This window comes from Phragmites australis, chromosome 1 (genome assembly GCF_958298935.1).
Source record: "Phragmites australis chromosome 1, lpPhrAust1.1, whole genome shotgun sequence".
NCBI lineage: Eukaryota > Viridiplantae > Streptophyta > Magnoliopsida > Poales > Poaceae > Phragmites > Phragmites australis.
Genome location: NC_084921.1, coordinates 15,760,279 through 15,779,824, shown reverse-complemented (window position 1 = coordinate 15,779,824; position 19,546 = coordinate 15,760,279). Strand labels below are relative to the sequence as shown.

Genomic DNA, 19,546 nt, shown 5'->3' with positions numbered 1-19,546 from the left:
CAGGTAGTAGCACTGTACATGTGATAAGCATGTGCTTCCTTCTTCCGAAAATTGCATCTATACCATCACTTTGAAGCCCATTTTCATCTATACCACCACCCCGTGTCACTAACATATGGGTCCGGGCCCGTTTGTCATAGACACAGGTGATGGTATGGATGAAAATGGGCTTCAAAGTGATGGTATGGATGCAATTTGCCCTTCCTTCTTTTTAGAGTACGGACGCGCACAAGGCTAAATCTAACGGACGCACACCCTCGTAAATCTAAATTAGATCAGAGGAACACACCTATACATGAGGTGAACATACATATTTATCTTAACACACCTATATATACCCACGTATACATGTCTATTCTTGCTCGAGATTTAATCCAGAGGAAGTGTGAGCACAGTGCTGAGCTTGAGACTCGAATCCAAATAAAAAAGTTACACCACAAGTACGTACCTTAATCAATTGAGCACACTGAGTTCACTATTGGTCCGTGGCTATGCTTTTTGACAACGTAAATCTTGTCCATCCCGTAGGTTTAGGGTTGGAGCTACAGCGTTAGCACAAGGGTTACGCGACCTTGGCAACATCTGGCAAGTTCTTAAGGAAAACTCCAGTATAAATAATGATCGGTGTATAGAATAAAGGCCCTTATGATAGGAGAAGTCTGTATAAAGCAATATTAGTTAGCGGTAGATATTTTTTAAAGACCCCGCGATTCTATCATGCGACCAGGCAAGGCTATTGTAAACAGCCTTTGGTTGCAGAGGTAATCCCTACAATCAATTTCACTGATAGCATGTGAAAGGATCGAATAGCCTAAGAGGGGGAGTGAATTGGGATATTAAATAAAACTTTTACCGCTTGACAAAATAAAACTTAAAATAAATGCAACTAAGGAATTTAACTAGCACAAGATAATTCACCAAGCAAAAATTAACCAAGAGAGATAATTCTTTAAAAAAACTTGCAATAATAACAATACTCAAAATAAGATGCAAGAAAGTAAATAGTTGGAGAAGACAACACTGATTTTTTTCCCCAATGTTTCGAGAAGTTGGCACTTCTCCCTAGTCCTCGTTGGAGCATCCACCAAGGATGTCGCTCCCCCTTAAGTTACCAAGGCTCAAGTGCTCCCTCTTGATTACCCATTTTCCATCTCCGGATTGGCGGGTATCAAATCAAGTACACCTTCTTTTCCCGGGGCTCTCACAATTCCTCCAAGAGCTCACCGAGAAGTCCTTCTATCACCAAGACCGTCTAGGTGTTGCCAACCACCAAGAGTAACAAGCCTCAAGCTTCACTTGACAAAGATCAAGCCTAGACAACAGCTAGATGCACACTTGTTACTCTTCAAGCACTTAAGAAAGTCCTTAATCCTCAACTAAGAACTTAGAATTGACACAAGTGCTCTCTCTCTTGCTTCTAAATGACACACCAAGTGTATGAGCTGCTACTGGGTCGCAAGAGCTCGAGAGAGGTCCAAATGGGTGGGTATTTATAGGCTAAGGATCGAAAATTAGCCGTTGCCTAACAACCCATAACTTTTTCTTAATGCCGGAAGGTCCGGTGTGAATAACACGCTTCACACCAGAATATCCGGTGCTAATACATCTGACAAAATAGCCGTTAACTGTTCCATTAGCCGTTAAAACTCCGGTGATTAATCCTGACCTACAGCGGATCATCCGGTGCATTGAGGTGGCCCAGATGATAGTTTACAACCTCTCTGTAAAAATTCATCCGGTGATCATATTTTGCTACGCCGGACTATCCGGTGTATATAATTAGTTCTGGACTTTATGGCTTTCTATTTATCCGGTGATTTCACCTATCGAACGCCGGACTATCCGACGTAGTCTTCAACAATTTTTCAAGTCAGAACTCTTAGGAATTTATTCCGGCGAACTCACTCTGACATCAGAGGATCATCCGGTGAACTGAAATTTCGCTGATTTTATCTATTTCAAAGCAATTTTGAGTTCTACCTTCAAGATTCGGAACCAATGATTTTCTGAGGTTAACTTAGTAATGGAAAGTCACAAGTGTGCATCGACTATGTCTAGACTCTCTTAAGTCAAACTACAACTCTTAACCCCTCTTTATAGTACGGTCAAAAGACTAAGAATAAAAAGAACCTATACTACTCTAAGTGTCCTTCATCTCCTTGTGACACTTAGATCTAGAAGATCCTTATCCTTCACATTCCGGTCCTTTGATCATCACATAACTCTTTTAATGGGCAAGAGTGTAAGGTCACAATTGACAATTAAGTCTTTCTTTGTTTCTTAAAAGCTGAAATGTTAGTCACAATGATATGATTGTCATTAATCACCGAAACCCTTACCTTTTTCTTAGGGGCCTAGATGCTACAACATGATAGATATTTTATCTTAACATATTAAATGCTATCTATTCGAGTGGTTTCCTTCCTCAGACATCCCCTTCAGCGATTGAAGTCTTGGCCAGTGCAAATAGGCAGTATTTCGTTAGATGGTGTTAAAAAAAGCATGGCAGGCGGGTACGTGGTGTGGGACGATAGGACAGGGTAGACCGATCGATCAGTATAGGGTCTGCATATCTATCCTAGATAGGGGTAGTTGGTCTCGTTCGAATTAGACCCGTCACGTTGTTGATAAGATTTGTTTGTATTTACATCACTTATGCTGTATAAATAGGGTAGGATTGAACTTGTAAGAAGAGAGAAACATATTTATAAATAATTTCATACTATCTATAAATAATATATATAAGGTATAACTGTTATCACACAAGAGACTCGAACCTAAATAATTCTAATGTTCTTAGTTCATATAAACACCGTCGACCACATAACTATTATTCAATATACTGAAAGTATTATTAAGAATTAACTCTCAATAATAATCATATACGCTTAGTGTACTACTAATATATGAATCCGCCCCGTGTAGGTTAGTAGAAGCAAACACTGGATCAAGAATACAGTTAGCAAACATGCAAAGGCAACAGGGCAAAGGGCTTCGTTGCCTCGATTCTTAGCATCCAATCCAATTGTCGTCCAACTGGGCAAAGTGCTAAATGCTGTGTTCACGGATTAGGACCCATTTGATGGCAACGTGCTTCTGGCCAAAAGGGCCATTTTTCGTATCGAGCATTGTCAGGCGGCCATTTTTCGTATCGTACGCCTGCGCCGAGTTACGAGGTAAGAAACGTGCTAGGGTCAAACACACCGTTGACCACTCTTTCTCTCTCTTCCATCTCTGTCTTAAACACACACATACATTCTCTCTCCGCAACTACTCCATTTGGTTTGGCCCATGAACGGCGGGAAGATGTTTTTTGGCGGGACGGTTGGGTGCATCGTAGATCGTAGACAGCCTTCAAATTTATTTCTTTAAGAGATGTACAGCCTTCATGCTAGTTATTTTTATGGTAAAATTTAAAAATGGTATGTGCAAACTTAAATCTTATTGTATGCACATCTATTTTGCTCTGAAAATATATAAAATCACTTGCCAGTTTGAATCAATTTGTTTTTTAAAATTTGCTTGCAACAAAATTGTTGTCATGTTTTTATTAAAAATATATAGCAGCTAGATCTGATATTATCTTTTAAATATTTCTAATTTTACACAAATTATCACTTGCGAGTTTGAATCAATTTGTTTTTTAAAATTTGCTTGCAACAAAATTGTTATCATATTTTTATTAAAAATATGTAGTAGCTAGATCTGATATTGTCTTTAAATAGTTCTAATTTTTTCACAATTTTTTTTGAGCAACCGATCTAAATGCATTAATCTATTTCTTAAATTGCTTATGGATCCATTCTAATTTCCTTACGAATTTTCACAAAGTTACTTAAATAACTGCATTTAAAAGTAGACGAACAAATAAATTTTTTTATCAAATGTTTTCTCTATTTTTGCCACACATTGAAGTGGGTCATAGATAAGAGTTGCAAGTCTAAATGTAAAAAGTCCAAAAATAGAATAAAATGCTCATTTTCATTATTTTTACTAAAAATAGATGTACATGCTATAAGTCTAAAGCATGCAGATGCAGTTTTTAGATATTCCTATTTTTATTCCAATTTCTATAAAAAATATTAGTTATCTATCCACTGAAGTGTAATAGTGCACATATCACTATCTTACAGCTTTGACTCTAAAAATTCTTGTAGTTGGATATCTCCACTTCTAAGAATTTATAGAGCTAGAGTTAAAAGTATATCAAAAGTGTTTAAATGAGCTTTTTTATTTTATTTTAAATTAAAAATAAATATTAAAATCATCTTATTTTAACCTACAAATTTCAGATTTGTGGTAGAGCTAAGTATTTGGAGCCCACCAGGGCCTCATTCCCCTATGTGATAGGATGAAGAGTCGCCGTGACCGCTCAGGTCAGATGCCAGTAAAAGACCTTATAATATCATTGTTCACACAAGACGCTGCGTGAGTATCATTGAAATCACCATCCACCATGTGATCCCCAATTGCAGGTGCACCTGAAAAAATATGGAGGGATTTCACAGCTGACTAGCTCAGAAATCCCGGGGTAAAATGGGTACTCCACTAAACTACCGCAATATAGAAACGCAGAGTCCACTAAACTACTGCAAAATGGAGAGGAAAAAACCAAGAGCCGGCATCCACTGTGATGGCTATCGCAACTTTTCAACTTTACTGCCATGCTTTTCGAGGGCTGTGCTTCAACTTTGGTACGAGATATTTTGGGACTTAGGATTGGTAATTCCGCAATTGCAGTAAAGGTGTGATACAGTTCCATGAGGATTGGTTTTAAAAATTACAGAAATTTCAGAGTTTTCGAAAGTTTGACCATTAATATGTTCCATACTATTAAGACTGGTTATATACAAATTATATTATTAGATCTGTCTTTATAATTTCGTTCGCAAAAGTGTAGTTTTATTAGTTTATGTTGTTGATATAAATTAATACAAGCAGTGACAGAAATAACCTTAGAATTGAAAAAAAAAGGAGGGAGTTGTACATTCTTGATTCCTACTTCATTCAAAGTCCAATAAACAAGTATTTACTCCGTTCAATCACATAAGGGTATCATTTCGGGTTACACGTAGTCATCATGTTTAAACTTTAAGCATCGATATTTTTTAAAAAAAATCAATTTCACTCATCTTTTTAAAATGATATAGATATTTTTCTATAAAAGTAGTGCCAAAATCCAAAATGCCACTCATGTGAGATCACTGAAGTATAGCTAAAGACATCACCGTACATAAATGATAAAATGGCTCACTGGAGTACTAGTATCATCTTGGATTCCTTCCGTGGAGTGAGTTCATTTATTGCGGGGATAAATGCAAAAACCCCCCCAAAAGTCACTTGGATTTTGACTTTCCCCCCCCAAAGTTGTTTTGTTGCAAAAAACCCCCCAAAGGTTTGATTTTGTTGCAAAAACACCCCTAAAAATTCAAAAAAATTTAAAACAAATCACAAAAAATTCTAAAAAAAACTAGAGACAATTATAAGACCTTTTGTGAAATTTGTTTTCAAAAATAATATCCTTTGCATCATATTTCATAGAGAGTAAGTTTGAAAAAAAAGAAAAACGTGCAACTCATTTATTAATTCGAGTTAAATGCATAGTTAATTATTTACTAATCCAAAAATCATGAAACAAAATTTTTTAGTCTTCTTACATGATCCTCTATCTTGTAAAAATACATGAAATCTTGAAATAGTTATTGTAACGTGCATGATTCAATAGATGGGTTGCAGATAGATTAATTCATAACTAATCCATAACACCCCCAAAATTAGTGAAACCACTTTTATTAGTTTACTTAAATAATTATTTGTGTAGGAAAAATAATGGTAGACATGACAAATTTAAAATAACATGAGTTAATAAATGAGCTGCATATTTTTCTTTTTTTTTCCAAACTTCCTCTCCATGAAATATGATGCAAAGGATATTATTTTTGAAAACAAATTTCACAGAAGGTCTTAGAATTGTCTCTAGTTTTTTTTAGAATTTTTTTAATGATTTTTTTATTTTTTTGAATTTTTAGGGGGTTTTTTGCAACAAAGTCAAACTTTTGGGGGGCTTTTTGCAACAAAACAACTTTTGGGGGGGAAAGTCAAAATCCAAGTGACTTTTGGGGGGGTTTTTGCAGTTTTCCCTTTATTGCGCTTCTGCGCTTGGCGGTTGGGTAGTTCGTTATACTTTGGGTATGGTGAGCCACCGCCATGTGGGTCACACAAGCCCACCAACCAGTGTCACCATCCCACCGAGCCACAATACCATTGTTCCAGTTGAGTTCAACGGACTGACGAGGACTCGTGTCCTGTATGTACTTTCCTAAGTTTAAGATCATCTCTAATTATATTTTTTTATTTTCTTTCTCATTCTTATTTTCTTTATTTTATTTTATTTTCAACAACTTTCCTTTAAAGAGATTCATGAAGGGAAATAGAAAAAAATCCTATTGTAAAAGAAAATAATCTTCAAAATTCTTTCATGACAGAAATTATAAAAAGAAATATTGGAACGTCAAGAAAACGAAAATTCCTTTCTAAAAGTATTTTAGTCCTTGACGACGAAAATCTCTTGAAGATATCTAACGAACACAAGGCCAACGCATTGGTCCACGCAGTTGGACAAGCTGACGTTAGCGTCACTGCTCATGCGTCGTGTGCTGACGTCTTGTTTGAAATGGTTAAGGATGTTCTTTGCTGTAGTATTACGTTGGTTGGCCCTGTTTGATTGGTGCCTGAAACAAAGTGCTTAACATGGAACCAGGAGTTTCTAGTACTAATGCGCTTAATAGAAACTTGACGCAACAATAAGAAATGCTGAATGGAGCAGTAGCAGTACTGCTAGAAACTCAATGCAATTAGATAATCGAGTTGCGAGTTGCAACCATAGCACTAGTAGTACACTTGGAGTGAGCACATTCTGCCTCACCGATACATCCGTGCGCCAGCAGCGGCGTCACGCAACCAATCACACTTGGGCGTACTTAACACGCAGTGACAATAAATTAAGATCCGCAGGTGCCATTGCTTTTGCTTGCACTGGGGTTCCCAAATCACAGTTTGCTCCCCTCTAATCCATCGACTTGTTAATCAAGACGACAACAACAGTAGTAGTAGAACCACTAATAATCCAATGACTTGGATGGTATCCGAGCTAAGCTAGAGCTGGCCGTAGGAGTGCGCGAGGTACGCGAGCGCGCCCACGAGCGGCGCGTTGATGTAGGTGGCCGGCTCCGAGTGCTCGTGGTCCATCCGCTGGTCGGGGAACTGGTCCTGCAGGTTGGGCCCTCCCACGACGGCGCCGACGTGGACGTTGGGATTGGCCGCGCCGGAGTAGAGCGCCGTGAACCCCTGCGAGCACCTGATCCTGGATGGATGCGCGGCGACGGAGGGCAGGGACGACGCGCGGTGGTGGATGCGGCGTGGGTACTTGGCGCCGTAGCCCACCATGTACGACATCCCCATCGGGTTGCTCCCGAGCAGGTAGTCCACCTGCCTGCGCGCGATGGCGCGGAGCCGATGCGGCGTGACGGTGGTGCCGCCGCAGCTGACGGTCTGCTTCGCGAAGGCGAGGTACTTGGCGTAGGTGAGCAGGAGGAAGGAGCTGGAGGTCACGTACTGCATGTTGCTGTCGCTGAGCTTGAACAGCAGACCGCCCCGGGTGTACTGCGTCTGGTCCGTGGGCGTGCCGGGCACCATGGAGCAGATGAAGCTGTCGGCGTGGCCCTTGTACTCGTGCATCGACCCCAGGCGCTGCACCAGGAACGACTTGGAGATGACGATCCGCGCGCCGGCGTGCTTGTTGTCCCACCCGAACGTGTTGTCCTGCTCGTCGGCTCCGAGGAGCTGCCCGTTCACCTGGATGTAGCTCAGGTACGTCGGGCTCTTGGTCGCCCGGTGCAGCCACGCCGCGCCCCAGAGCAGCTCGTCCTATTTTATTTTTTTTGTTAGAAAACACGTAACTTTTCGGTCAGAGAACTCTGCTGCCGTGTAGCCAATCGGAGCGAGAGAAAAATGAGTTCTTTTGATAATTTTTCCTGTTTGTTACCTGGTACCCGGAGTAGGAGCAGTAGTATGGGCAGACGTATGGCGCGAGCCCGCTGCTGTACGAGCCCCTGTGCTTGTCTGCGAACTCAAACACCTAAACACACACAGGGAGGTCACGGCAGAGCACAAAGAAACAGAGGAGACCAATGGAACAGAGGAGGAAACAGGTGTCATGTTACCCTCTTGGCCCTGGCGACGAGGCGGCTGGCGTAGGCCGGGTCGGACTTGCGGAAGACGAGGGAGGCAGCGGCGAGCGCGGCGGCGGTCTCCGCTGCGACGTCGGAGCCGGGGGTGCTGGGGTCCACCTTGTACACGGTGCGGGGTGTGTCCATGTCCTCCGGCCGCTCCCAGCACGCGTGGTCCTTGGCCGCGTCACCAACCTATGATAAGAGAGTGGCAAGAGATCAGCTCAGCACACAACGCGCGAAGCCAACGCCCCACCAGTCCAGCCCAAAGTTTAACTGCCTGCTATGCTTGCGACCTTGGTACACCACGTAGTGTGTGAACTGCAAAGTACACAGGCTTTGTTTGCAAAAAAGAAGCAACTTTTTGTGCGGTGCTTCTTGTACTTTGTGGTGAACAATGCACACTGAACACACCCACGTTACTCTTTACAGGATCTTAGCATAAGTGAATGAAGGAACACGACCTCCGTTTGACCAGGAAGAAGAAAGGCGACTGCAGAAACACAAGTTTAACAGCTGTTCAAAAAACAGGGTGCGAGATTGAGAATGAAACAGAGCAAATGCCTTGCACGTTGCTACTAGTACTCGTCGTTGTCCCATGGACGAAGCTAGCGTAGCAAGAACGAGCGAAGCAAGCGGCAGCACTGGTGAGAGTGAGGTGAAGTGTACTTGCCTGGACGTAGACGGTGTCCGGGTGCGCCGTGGCCTTGAGCAGGTAGTCGGCGCCCCAGCGGACGGCCTCCCTGGCGTGCTGCAGCTCGCCCTTCATGAGCCCGCCGAACTCCACCACGCTCCACGCCAGCATCGTCATGCTGAACGCCATCGGGAACCCGAACTTGACGTTGTCGCCGGCGTCGTGGTACCCTCCCACCAAGTCCACCTGCGGAAACAACAAGAACCACGTCAACAACAGTACAATGCAAGCTCACTAGTCTAAAAGCAGAGGCTTTGTCGCTGTCGCGGTCTTGCCTTGGCGGACGAGCCGTCGGCGAGGCCGGAGTCCCTCCGCCAGGACACGCGCTGCGACGGCGGCAGCTTGCCGGACCGCTGGCCCTCGAAGAAGAGGATGGACTTGGTGAGTGCTTCCCTGTAGTCGTGCGCAGCGGGGCCGTGGTGCCCGCGAGAGGCAATTGCGTCGCCGGGGAGCTTCAGGGCGGCCGCGAGGAGCAGGGAGACGACAAAGAAGCTGCGGAGACGAGCCATGGCCACCAGAGCAGGACCTCTTCGCCTACCGGCCGCTCAACTCTTGGCTCTCTCTCCCTCTCTCTCTCCCTCTCTTCAGCTCAGTAGCTAGCTCACTGCCTCCCCTGCCATTATAGTCGCCACTGGAGCGCTGCTTTTAAAGACATGAGACTGTTTTTCTCCGTATATTTATTGTCGTTTCTTTTTCGGTTTTGGAACAGTTATTATTTTTCTCTGCCATGGCTGCGTGCCCCGAGAGCTGAGCCCGTTCACATGGGCATGGCGAGCGCCAGTGTGAGGGAGGCACTTCAAGCAAACGGTGTCATCAGTAGCAGTAGCAGTACAAGTTTTTTTAATGTTCATTTCGGCAAATGAAAACATGAGATAAAATGGCACCCTGCAAGCAAGGTTCGGGCTTTCATCGAAAAGTTCATCTGCGCGCGCATTGTGGCAGCCGAGGAGGCAATTGCCATGTATGAACAAGTTTTGGCTTTGGTTTTTCAAGGCGAAAAGCATTTTCCCCCCCGGAAACAAGGCCGAACATGCATGCTGTGCTAGCTCAAGGAGCTTAACCCGCCGCAGCAATCACATTCACTCGGCAGACGAGGGAACCGTGCCCTGATCACCGCCGACCATTAAGCCACAAGATAAGCAACTTTTCCTTCTAGCCGCCGCACAAGATACCCGCTTCCTTTGTCTCAGGGGCAAGAAAGGGCCTCTCTCTCTATTGGGCCCGACCCAGGGAGGCACAACAAGAAGCTCTTCCTGGCATTGAATGGGAAGTTCATCGGCCTCAATTGGAACTTTTCGGCCTTGTATTGGAAGCTTTTGCCCATGAATTAAAAGTGTTTTTTTTTTGTCTCGAATCGAAAGCTATTTGACTCTAACCGAAAGGGCTAGGAGAAGAGGAGGGATTAGGCCGGAGAAACAGAAGGTAGGGGAGGGAGTGAGGGGAAGGCGGAGGCAGAAGAAAGACCCAAGGCGTGCGACCGTGAGCTGGAAAACAAAGGGAGAAAATTGGCTCCAAGCGCATAGTGAAATCAGCTACGCATGCATGGTTCAGTCATGGGCTCATGGCCTGTTCGCGTTCGGGACAGTAAGCCGACTGATTTGATCGACCCAATGCCCGTGCCTCCTGGTGTTGGGAACGTGGCCAGGGCGGGGCACTGCCCTGCAATTCACGCAGCATGTTGGCGAAGCGGCGCGGACGTCCGCCCAGGGACGTCAATGGGTTCTGTTCCTTGTTCTCCATTCCGCGTTGGCTAATTCTCCAATTAGTTGACGGGATAGGGTTTCTTCCCCTCAGGTAGAGTGGGAGCGGGTACGTTCTCCTGCCTCCCGTCCCTGTATCCGTATGGGGCCTCGAATTTTCTTGTACGTGGTGGTTTAAAACATTTACATTATGTTATTTTGTGGTTTGAGACATCTGTCTTGTGCTAATGTTTATACTAGTAATGTAATATCTTATATCTTGTGTTAATTTGGTGAGGGCTAGTTGTAACAAATGCCAAGATTTAATCTTATATTTTATCTTAATTACCAATATTATACTACTAGCTTGTAGCTTCTCTGATCATGAAACTCCGATTGATTTGCCACTTGGCATGCCCTCAAATTCCTAGCGCTAGCCCCCCTGAGGTTGCCACGAGACGATGTAGAGGAACTGCATGCACAAAAGAGAAACGATGATGTAATATTTTGTAGATCAAGAATGACGAATAGATGGTGGTTTTCTTAATATATTTTTTTAAAATAGACGGTTTTCTTCTAATTTATCATCCAACACATCTTAAGAACAAAATGCAATACAAAACAAAGCGGAAACACAGAGCTCAACCCGAAAAATTTGTCCAGAACAGAATAAAAACTCAAAAAATTCAAAAACTAAACTTAAAGATCCAATCAAAAGTGAGTCTCATTGTTAAAATCGAACACTAGTTTTCATATCAAACCAATCCATAACTCATCCCCACTCAAAGTTTGGAACTTGAGAAGAAAGATTCAGAAATAAAAGATAAGGTCATCGGTTGATTCCTCAAGTTGATGATCTAGAGACAAGAGAGTTCAAGACCTATGAGTATACACTTGTATATGATTTTTATGCCTCTAGAAACAACAAGAATGACTTCACAATGTAATAAAAATTAAGATTAAAAACCAAAACAAAAATCACAACGAAACACCGAAAACTTGCAAGCTTGCAGGAAACTAATAGAGAAGAACAGAAGAAGGGGAATTCAAGCATATGAAAAAATATATATAAACTTCATTACTCAAAGAAGTCAGCACTATTTTAGACGGATTACAAATATTTTTCACTCAAAAATCTCACATAATACATTGGTTAAACACTCATCATTCCTCTCGTCAAAAACCCTCGCACAATACTCTCATACGGGTGGCACAAGAGACTCAAATGGCTCATCCTTTCTCTCCTATAGCCCTATCCCTCTATTTATAGGTCTATAAAATTTGACCTCAAGTTTCATAGCTTTTTCCCAAAATACCCCTCTCTTTTAGTACACTTCTATCTACCATTGAGGGTATTTTAGTCCATTTTTCTCTATTTATCGGACGATCGTGGTGCCTTTACGACTTAGTCCTCTAGTCCTCTCACGGTGCCTTCACGATGGTGCCACATACTCCTCTAGTCCACCCATTATTTTGAGGCCAAACCGCGAAACCCTAGCACGCTTCTCAAAGCATGACTAGTCGCCACTTGCTTCCACCTGAAGCAAGCGCTCTGATGATGACGCGTGTCCTCCGTCTTACGATCTTGATCGCCGACAAGTCTCTCCCACTTTCGATCCCTCGGGCCGCCTTGTCACTTGCACTGACATCCCCTTTGCTTGACTTTGTCAATATGCCATCTTCATCTTTCGTTTCACGCTTTGCTTGACCTTTATGTATACAGCTAGGATCACCCTTGACTCCACTCAGCCCTCCTTGATTGTTCCATACCAAGCACCCGCTTAGCTCCGATCATCTGCCATCGGCCACCAAGTTGCATCCATCACTTGCACACCTTGAAACAAGTAAACGCATTTCTCCGCAGTCCAAAATATCTCCAGGTTAGCACAAAATTGAAAACTTCAACTCAGAGTACATCCTGCAGAAAACGTGAACATCGGATGTTCCGGTGTGTTCTGCTCCTAAACAACGGACCATTCAGTGAGTGTAACACTATCTGTTCCAGGAAAACTTGCTCTCAAGAAAAGGTCCGATGAAAGCTTCATGTGATCTCATGTCCATCACGGGATAATCTGGTGTGTGCCAATCCACAGAACCACCCTTCTGCATCCTCTCTGCAACAAAAGGTTCGGTGCATTCTCTGGTATTCACAATCTCAGCACCGGACTATCCGGTGTACATAATCAACTTGGAAATACTCTGGCATACATAACCAAAAATTTCCTCTCTATAGGCAATACTCCGGCGCTCTCAAAGTCCACCACTAGATCATCTGGTGTTTGCTTTTATTTTTGCTTCAGCACTGAAAATGCTCTGATGATACCCTCTGGTGTAGCCACCACACTTACCGGACCTTCCGGTGCATTGATCTCCAATTTCACCTAAAAAATTGCTTTCTACAAGAAATAGTCCGGCGACTATACACTGCCCACACTGGAACTTCTGGTGAACACTGGAACTTCCGGTGTGTGTAATTTTTCTACGTACAAAGAAGAATTCACCAATTCTAAACACCGCCAACTCGACTTAGACATGAAAAAAAAAAGCATCCAGAAACACATGCTAACTAAGGCACTTCTCCACTTGGTTTCTCAATCTCCGCCTTGATGAGTGTATTGATAACTCTCAAAGCACAAAGATTTGGGATAGAAGAAGTGAAGCACATCTAAGTGATTAAAAACTCAAGAAAGAGTAAACACAAATCACTTGATATAAGATAGATTACAAAAGACTGAAGAGAGGCAAAAGACAAGCCAAAATCTCACAAGAGCAAGAAAAGCTCAAAAACTAAAAACCAAATGCTCCCCCTTGATGAATGCATATTTTTCATTTTTTTCGTTGAGTTTTGTTGCAAATTTTCTCATTTATCCTCCTTTGTAGCATATTTGTGCATATTCTCATCTTTGGCATTGCAAACATCAAGAACAAAACATTCTGCGATGCATGAATATGCAAACCTAATGAGCTTTCACAAGTATACTATAAAGTATTTGTAAAAACTAGAAACGTCAAAAGGCTCCGAAAAGTAAAAAGTAGACCTCACAATCGCATAGAGGCTCAAAAAGAGACAGCTACATAAGAACATGAAGCTTTACAAGCTAAACTCGAAGAATTGGTTGGCGCATTTATCGAGGGTTAATCCCTGACAATAATTTTGGGGTGTATCGGACGATGGGTGCGTGATCTGCGTTCTGGATGTTTCTGTGGAATGTGTGTATATTGCTTAACATCACTAGAGATATCCAAGTTCAGGTCCCCCATGGGGTAATAGCACTACATCCTGTGTCTTCTTCTTCCAAGATCCTCTTTTCAAAAGATATCCCCCTTTATATTCCAGATGGGTAGGAGTCTTACATGTGGGTCCAACAAATAGACTCATGCCTGCCTAGATGATCAATATAGGCTATCATTATAGGATACGCGTGCGATGTGGCTACCCTGAAGCACTGCGATGTACGTCCCATCCATCGGCCGCCTTCCCGCTTGTTGCGCCCGAGTCGTCTGGCCTGTCCTGTCCCACTGCCGGTTTCCCACATGAGCCTGCCACACCCCCTTTGTTGCTGCAAGCCCGTCCTGACACAGTAACCCTGCGCCAGTCATGCCGCCTCCACCGGAGTGAATTGCCTGGGGAAGGAAAAATGGCATGAGTAGCGGCATTAAATGAGGTTTGACTGGCTAGACGAGTACCTGCCCTGCGACCAGCAATGGTTGGTCACGGGAAATCCCCCGAAGGTCAGGATTGTGGTCATGCTGGTGCAGACTAGTCATGCGGTGGGCCCAGGCCAGAGAAAGAATGCTGATACTGCCAAAATTGGCCATTGCGGAACATCTCGGCTGAGGACCCCTATATTCTTTACATCGACAGTAGCCCACAAGCTCCATCGCAGATATGATGATCTAAGCTGTTCTTCATAAGGACGTAGTTGGACCTAGTCGTACCACTTGGGCCCTGGGTGAACAAGAGTTTTGCCTAGGGAGTGGTTGGCGACACGGTCCACCATCGTGGTTGGCTCAGGAAACCGCATCCCGAGGGGAGGTTAAACATCCATAGAAAGAGATCGTGGGAGAGAGAAAAGGAGGGCATGCGCGAGGGAGATAATTGTGGGAGAGAGAAACCTTGATGGCCACTGGACTTTGAGGGAATTTCAGTACCCCAAATGGCCCTCGGAATTCGAGGCGGCAGGACCGTGTCGATCCTATAAATCGAAGGACAGAAGCCCCTGAAAACCCTTTCACACTCCAAGCCCTTGCGCCAAAGCCCATCGCCTCCGATCTCCTCCCATCTCTCTTGCCAAAACCATCGTTGTACTCCCATGGCGCCACGCACCGGAACGAGTCTGACTTCCCCAAGTCGAAGTGCACTGCGCAAAGCTAAAGCAGATGTACGAGAATTGCTTGCTTCCACGCCGCCTGTCTTTCGGATATCACCCTGGGGGGAGGTCGCTTCTCCCCGCCAGGGAGAGATCGTGATCTTCACCTTGTTCTTCCTGGCGGGTGTCATCCCCTCCTTCTCCGAGTTCTTCACCACCGTCATCTCATTCTATGACTTATGCCACCTCCATCTCAATCCCAACTCCATCATCATGTTGAACATCTTCGCTCACATGTGCAAAAACTTCCTAGGGATCGATCCATGCCTTGATCTCTTCTGGTTTTTCTACATGGCTAGGTTGTAGCCCGGGCCAGCCACTAGGAGCTGTAGCTTTCGTCTTCATGACAGCGTTGCGAGCTCCTATCTAGAGATGAATCTCAAATCATCATGGTTGGGTTGGAGGGAAGAGTGGTTCTACCTCACGACTGACGACTCCTTGGACAACCTCCAGGTGCCGGATGCGCCAGTGCACCTTGCGGAGAGCTGGGGAAACTCTCCCACATCAACCGCAGAACTGCTATCCCTTGCCGGCCGGGTCAAGACGCTCGTGGAAGTTGACCTGTCGGGGTTGGACATCGTGCATGGCTTCATCAAGAGCCGACTGTGTCCCCTAGACGGAGAGCACACCCGGCGTACCTGTACACCGAGAGTGATGATAACACCCAGGAGAACTTCGCAGGTAACATCACAGCCATCCCCCTGTCGCTAGGTATTGGTCGAGCGGTGTCTTATTCCTTTTAATCAGATCTTCCCGATGAGGTCATCGACTTGCGGGTCAAGTCATTGATGGTGGCAGCCGCTAGAAAGGGTGGTACTTCGTGTGTCCCCTTGTGTGATCTCATCCTGTCAGAGAGGGCTCGAGTTAGACTGGTATGTTTAGCATCTTTCTAGACTTTTCTACTCTAAGCATTTTCCTTGCTTAGGGTCTTATGGTTTGAGTTATTTTTCAACATCTTCTGAGGTAGATGTCCTATGAGTGATAGTTGACGAGGTCGAGGAGGTCTTCTGGGAGATTGAACGTGAAGGCCGCCAACCCTCCCTGTCACTCGTTGCTGCCCCAGATACCCACCAATCTGGTCGCGACACCAACCTGTCAGGTTGGGGAGACGGCCAGTCTACTCAGGGTCTGGTGGCGATCGTGGGTAGCGGCCATGCAAGCGGCGCAGGCTAGCAGGAGACCAACCCGCAATGCCCTGACCAAACTCACCATGACTAAGCACCTCGCGACTAGACCCGACTAGGCCAGGCGGGCCCCGACCAGGTCAAGTCCGACCAGATGTGCTCCGACCAAACAGTCGTGGACCAAGAGTCTATGCAGTGTGGGAAGAGGCTAGCAGAGGACTTGTCTACCACGGAGGCGTCCAAATGCACTCACGGGACCTTGAGTACTAGCAGCCCCAAAGGAGGGTCGTCTTCCCTAACCAATCGATCTGGTGACTTTGTGATGACCAAACTTGTGCTTAGCTCCTTGCCGCCATGATAAGTTTCTCTGGGTAGGTATACATACCTTGAATTTCCTTTCCTTCCTGATTATGTAACTCTGTTGTTTGCTGTAAGCCCGTGGTAGCTCTTACGGCTCCGGTCATGACCCCTCCGATGGCACCCTCACAGGACATTCCAGTCCCTCCGCTAGCTTTGGCTTTGTCCCTTGGAGCGTCGGCAGTGGCTCCGGTCCCCGTGGCACCGGTCGAGGAGCCCTGCCCCTGACTTGCTTGCTCTGGTTAGCTGTATCCCCGCTTCTTTTCAGAGACTGGTTGAGGAGAAGGAAGCGGCGGCCAACAGGTGTGTTGAGCTAGAGAAACAGGTGGCCCAGGAAAGGGAGGTTGGGCGCTTGCTGCAGCACAGGTGTGGCGAGCTCTAGCGGGAGAAGTCTGCGCTTTCCGCTGAGCACTCTCAGCTCAAGGAGGATGAATGCTCTAGCCTCAGCATTCTCTAAGACACCTTCAAAGTGCTAGTGGATCCCCTGGGGAGCCTCGGGCTGGGAGCCACTGAGTCTAAGGATAACTGCACGGCTTGGGCCTAGGCCTACACCATCAAGGTCCTGGCGAAAAAATTTCTAAGCTCCGAGCTACCATGGCGCCGAGGGGTGTAGAGGACGTGGCACAGGTGGTGAGGTTGACTGTGGAGTATATTTTTTGATGCTACTACAGTCATGACCCTAACTTCAACCTAGACCTTGTCCGGGAGGGAGCCATGGTCGCTGGACCCGAAGCTGAGGAGAGGCTGCAGCGGGAGTGTCAAGGAGCGGTGGACTGCGTGATGTTTGTCTTCGCAGGAGCTCGCTTCGCGAGCAGGGGGCTGGTCGCGCAAGCCTCGCCTTGGTCATGTGAGGCGGCCATGGCCTTGACAATACTTGTTGTTGGCTGACATTTGGCGGTGCAGGACCCACCACGTGGGGGCACCTCCTTACCTATTACTCCGACAGTAGCCTCTAAGCTCCCTCGTGGCTAGGATGGACTGAGTGGTTCATCGCAGGGGTCCATGGTCACTGCATGCCTTGAGGTTGTGGACGTGTCTGGTTGCACCACTTGGGCCCTAGGTGAACATAAGTTTGCCTGGGGAGTGGTCGTCGACGTAGTTCACATATATGATCGACTCAAGAAATTGTGTCCCAAGGGAGGTTAAACGTTCAGAGAGAGAGAGAGAGAGAGAGAGAGAGAGAGAGAGAGAGAGAGAGAAGATGTGGGAGAGAGAAACATTAATTGCCGCTGTCGGAGGGTGAAGTCCTCAAGCGGGGATCCGGAGGGACCCCCTTTGAGATTCGACCGGGGGGATGATTCTGAATCCGTTTTGCAGGTGAAATAAATGGGAGTAAATGAGATGCAGGTGGAGCGGAATGATCGGATGCAAAAAGTAGTAAATGCTCCGGGGATTTTTGGATAGGTTCAGGCCGCACTGAGCGTAACACCCTACTGCTGTGTGTGTGCTATAAATGCTCTGAGAATGTCTCTCTGAGTGTTTGCTGGGTTACAAGAATATTTGTCTAGTCTAGAGCTTCGTACTCCTTGTTCTTCGGCCGATCTAAGCTTCTGTGCTTGTCGCCGATTGCCGAGGATTCGATCTGGTCCGAACTGGGTCCTTCCTTCACCGGGGAGCCCGCCACGCCTTTATACCCGCCGGGGCGGTAGCGTGCCTAGAAAGGATGGCACGAGTTCCAAGGCACCATAAATGGAAAGCAACCATCATGGGCTGTTGCGCGAGGTGACGGGGACGGTTGAAAACGTGCCCCTGTCCGGTCTTGTTCGCCATCATGCCGTTTTTCAACGGGCGCCGCGGGGAGGGCCCACCGGACAGCCACCGAGTAGGGCGGCAGGCGGGGCGCCTTGGGCTTCTCGATGTTATCCCGAGGCATGCCGGATGACGCGCGATGGGACCTATGCATTAAATGCTCCCACACCTCTCTGCCAGGCCGTGGCAGGGACTGGCAGCAAGCGTGAGGGGTCAATTGGAAGTGACAGGCCACGCGCCCTCTTAAATATAGCATCAGGCCTCTCACCAGTTGACACCTCACTGCTGGACCTCTGTGGGGCCACCGGCGAAGGACTTCTCAGGCCCTCGGGGAACCGAGTGCTCGGGGGCCACTGTTCGCAGCCCCGAGCACTCTCTCCCGGATATGCCCTTTCTTGGTCCTCGGGGAACTGAGTGCTCGGGGACCATTGTTCAAGGCCCCGAGCACTCTCTCCCGGAACTGGCTGTTCGGGTGCTCGGTGAGCCGAGTGCTCGGGGGCCACTATTTATGGCCCCGAGCACTCTCTCCCGGAACTGACTTGCCTTGGGTCCTCGGGGGACTCGGGTGCTCGGGGGCCACTGTTCGCAGCCCCGAGCACCCTCTTCCCGATACTTGGCTTTCCTTGTCGTCAGGGGACTTGATTTCTCGGAGGTCGCTGCTCGCAGCCCCAAGCACTCTCTTCCCGGTACTTGGTCTTCTCGGGTCATCGGGGAACTCGGGTACTCAGGGACCACTGTTCATGGCCCCAAGCACCCTCTCCTGGAACTTGGTCTTCTCAAACCTTGGGAAGGTAATCCCCGAGGGAGGGCACCACGTGGCACTCTGCTGTCCTGGCCTCGGGACTCGGGGACCCCTGGTTCCTATGTCACCGACAGCTGCCAAGCCTGAGGAAATTTCGGTTCCCCATGCACGCCCTTTCGAATTTTGCTCAAATCTGACCCCGTGACAGTTGAGATACCATGGTGGACCGCTAAATTGGAGTACCCACAGCTCCCCACGGATCCTTTTGTCATCTCCATCATTGTCCTTGACTTTGTAGCATCTTCCACTGCAATCTAATGGCGTGCACCGGCAACAATTCCACCTTTCCCACATCCAAGTGCGACACAGCGAGGCTGAAGGCGTTGCACGAGGCTAGCCTGCTCACCCGCCGCCTTTCCACAGGGTATTGTGCCAGGGAGAGCATCCCCCCTCCAAGGGGAGATCGTGATCTTTATCTTGTTCATCTTGGCGGGTCTCGTGCCACCCCTCTCCAAGTTCTTCACTATCGTCATCTCATTTTATGACATCTTCCACCTCCACCTCAACCCCAACTCCATTCTTATGATGAGCATTTTTGCTCAT

The 19,546-nt window shown here is 46.5% G+C and overlaps 1 protein-coding gene across 1 annotated transcript; it reads right to left on the bottom strand.

Annotated features, from left to right (window-relative positions):
* Window positions 1–6,811: 6,811 nt before the first annotated feature.
* Window positions 6,812–9,527, bottom strand: LOC133911082 (endoglucanase 3). Its single transcript, XM_062353301.1, has 5 exons — window positions 9,198–9,527; window positions 8,902–9,108; window positions 8,223–8,423; window positions 8,045–8,137; window positions 6,812–7,926 (listed from the first exon to the last, which is right to left on the bottom strand). Exons 1-5 carry the CDS (start codon window positions 9,429–9,431, stop codon window positions 7,156–7,158), a joined length of 1,506 nt encoding a protein of 501 aa, XP_062209285.1. The 5' UTR covers window positions 9,432–9,527; the 3' UTR covers window positions 6,812–7,155.
* Between the last annotated feature and the right edge of the window lie 10,019 nt (window positions 9,528–19,546).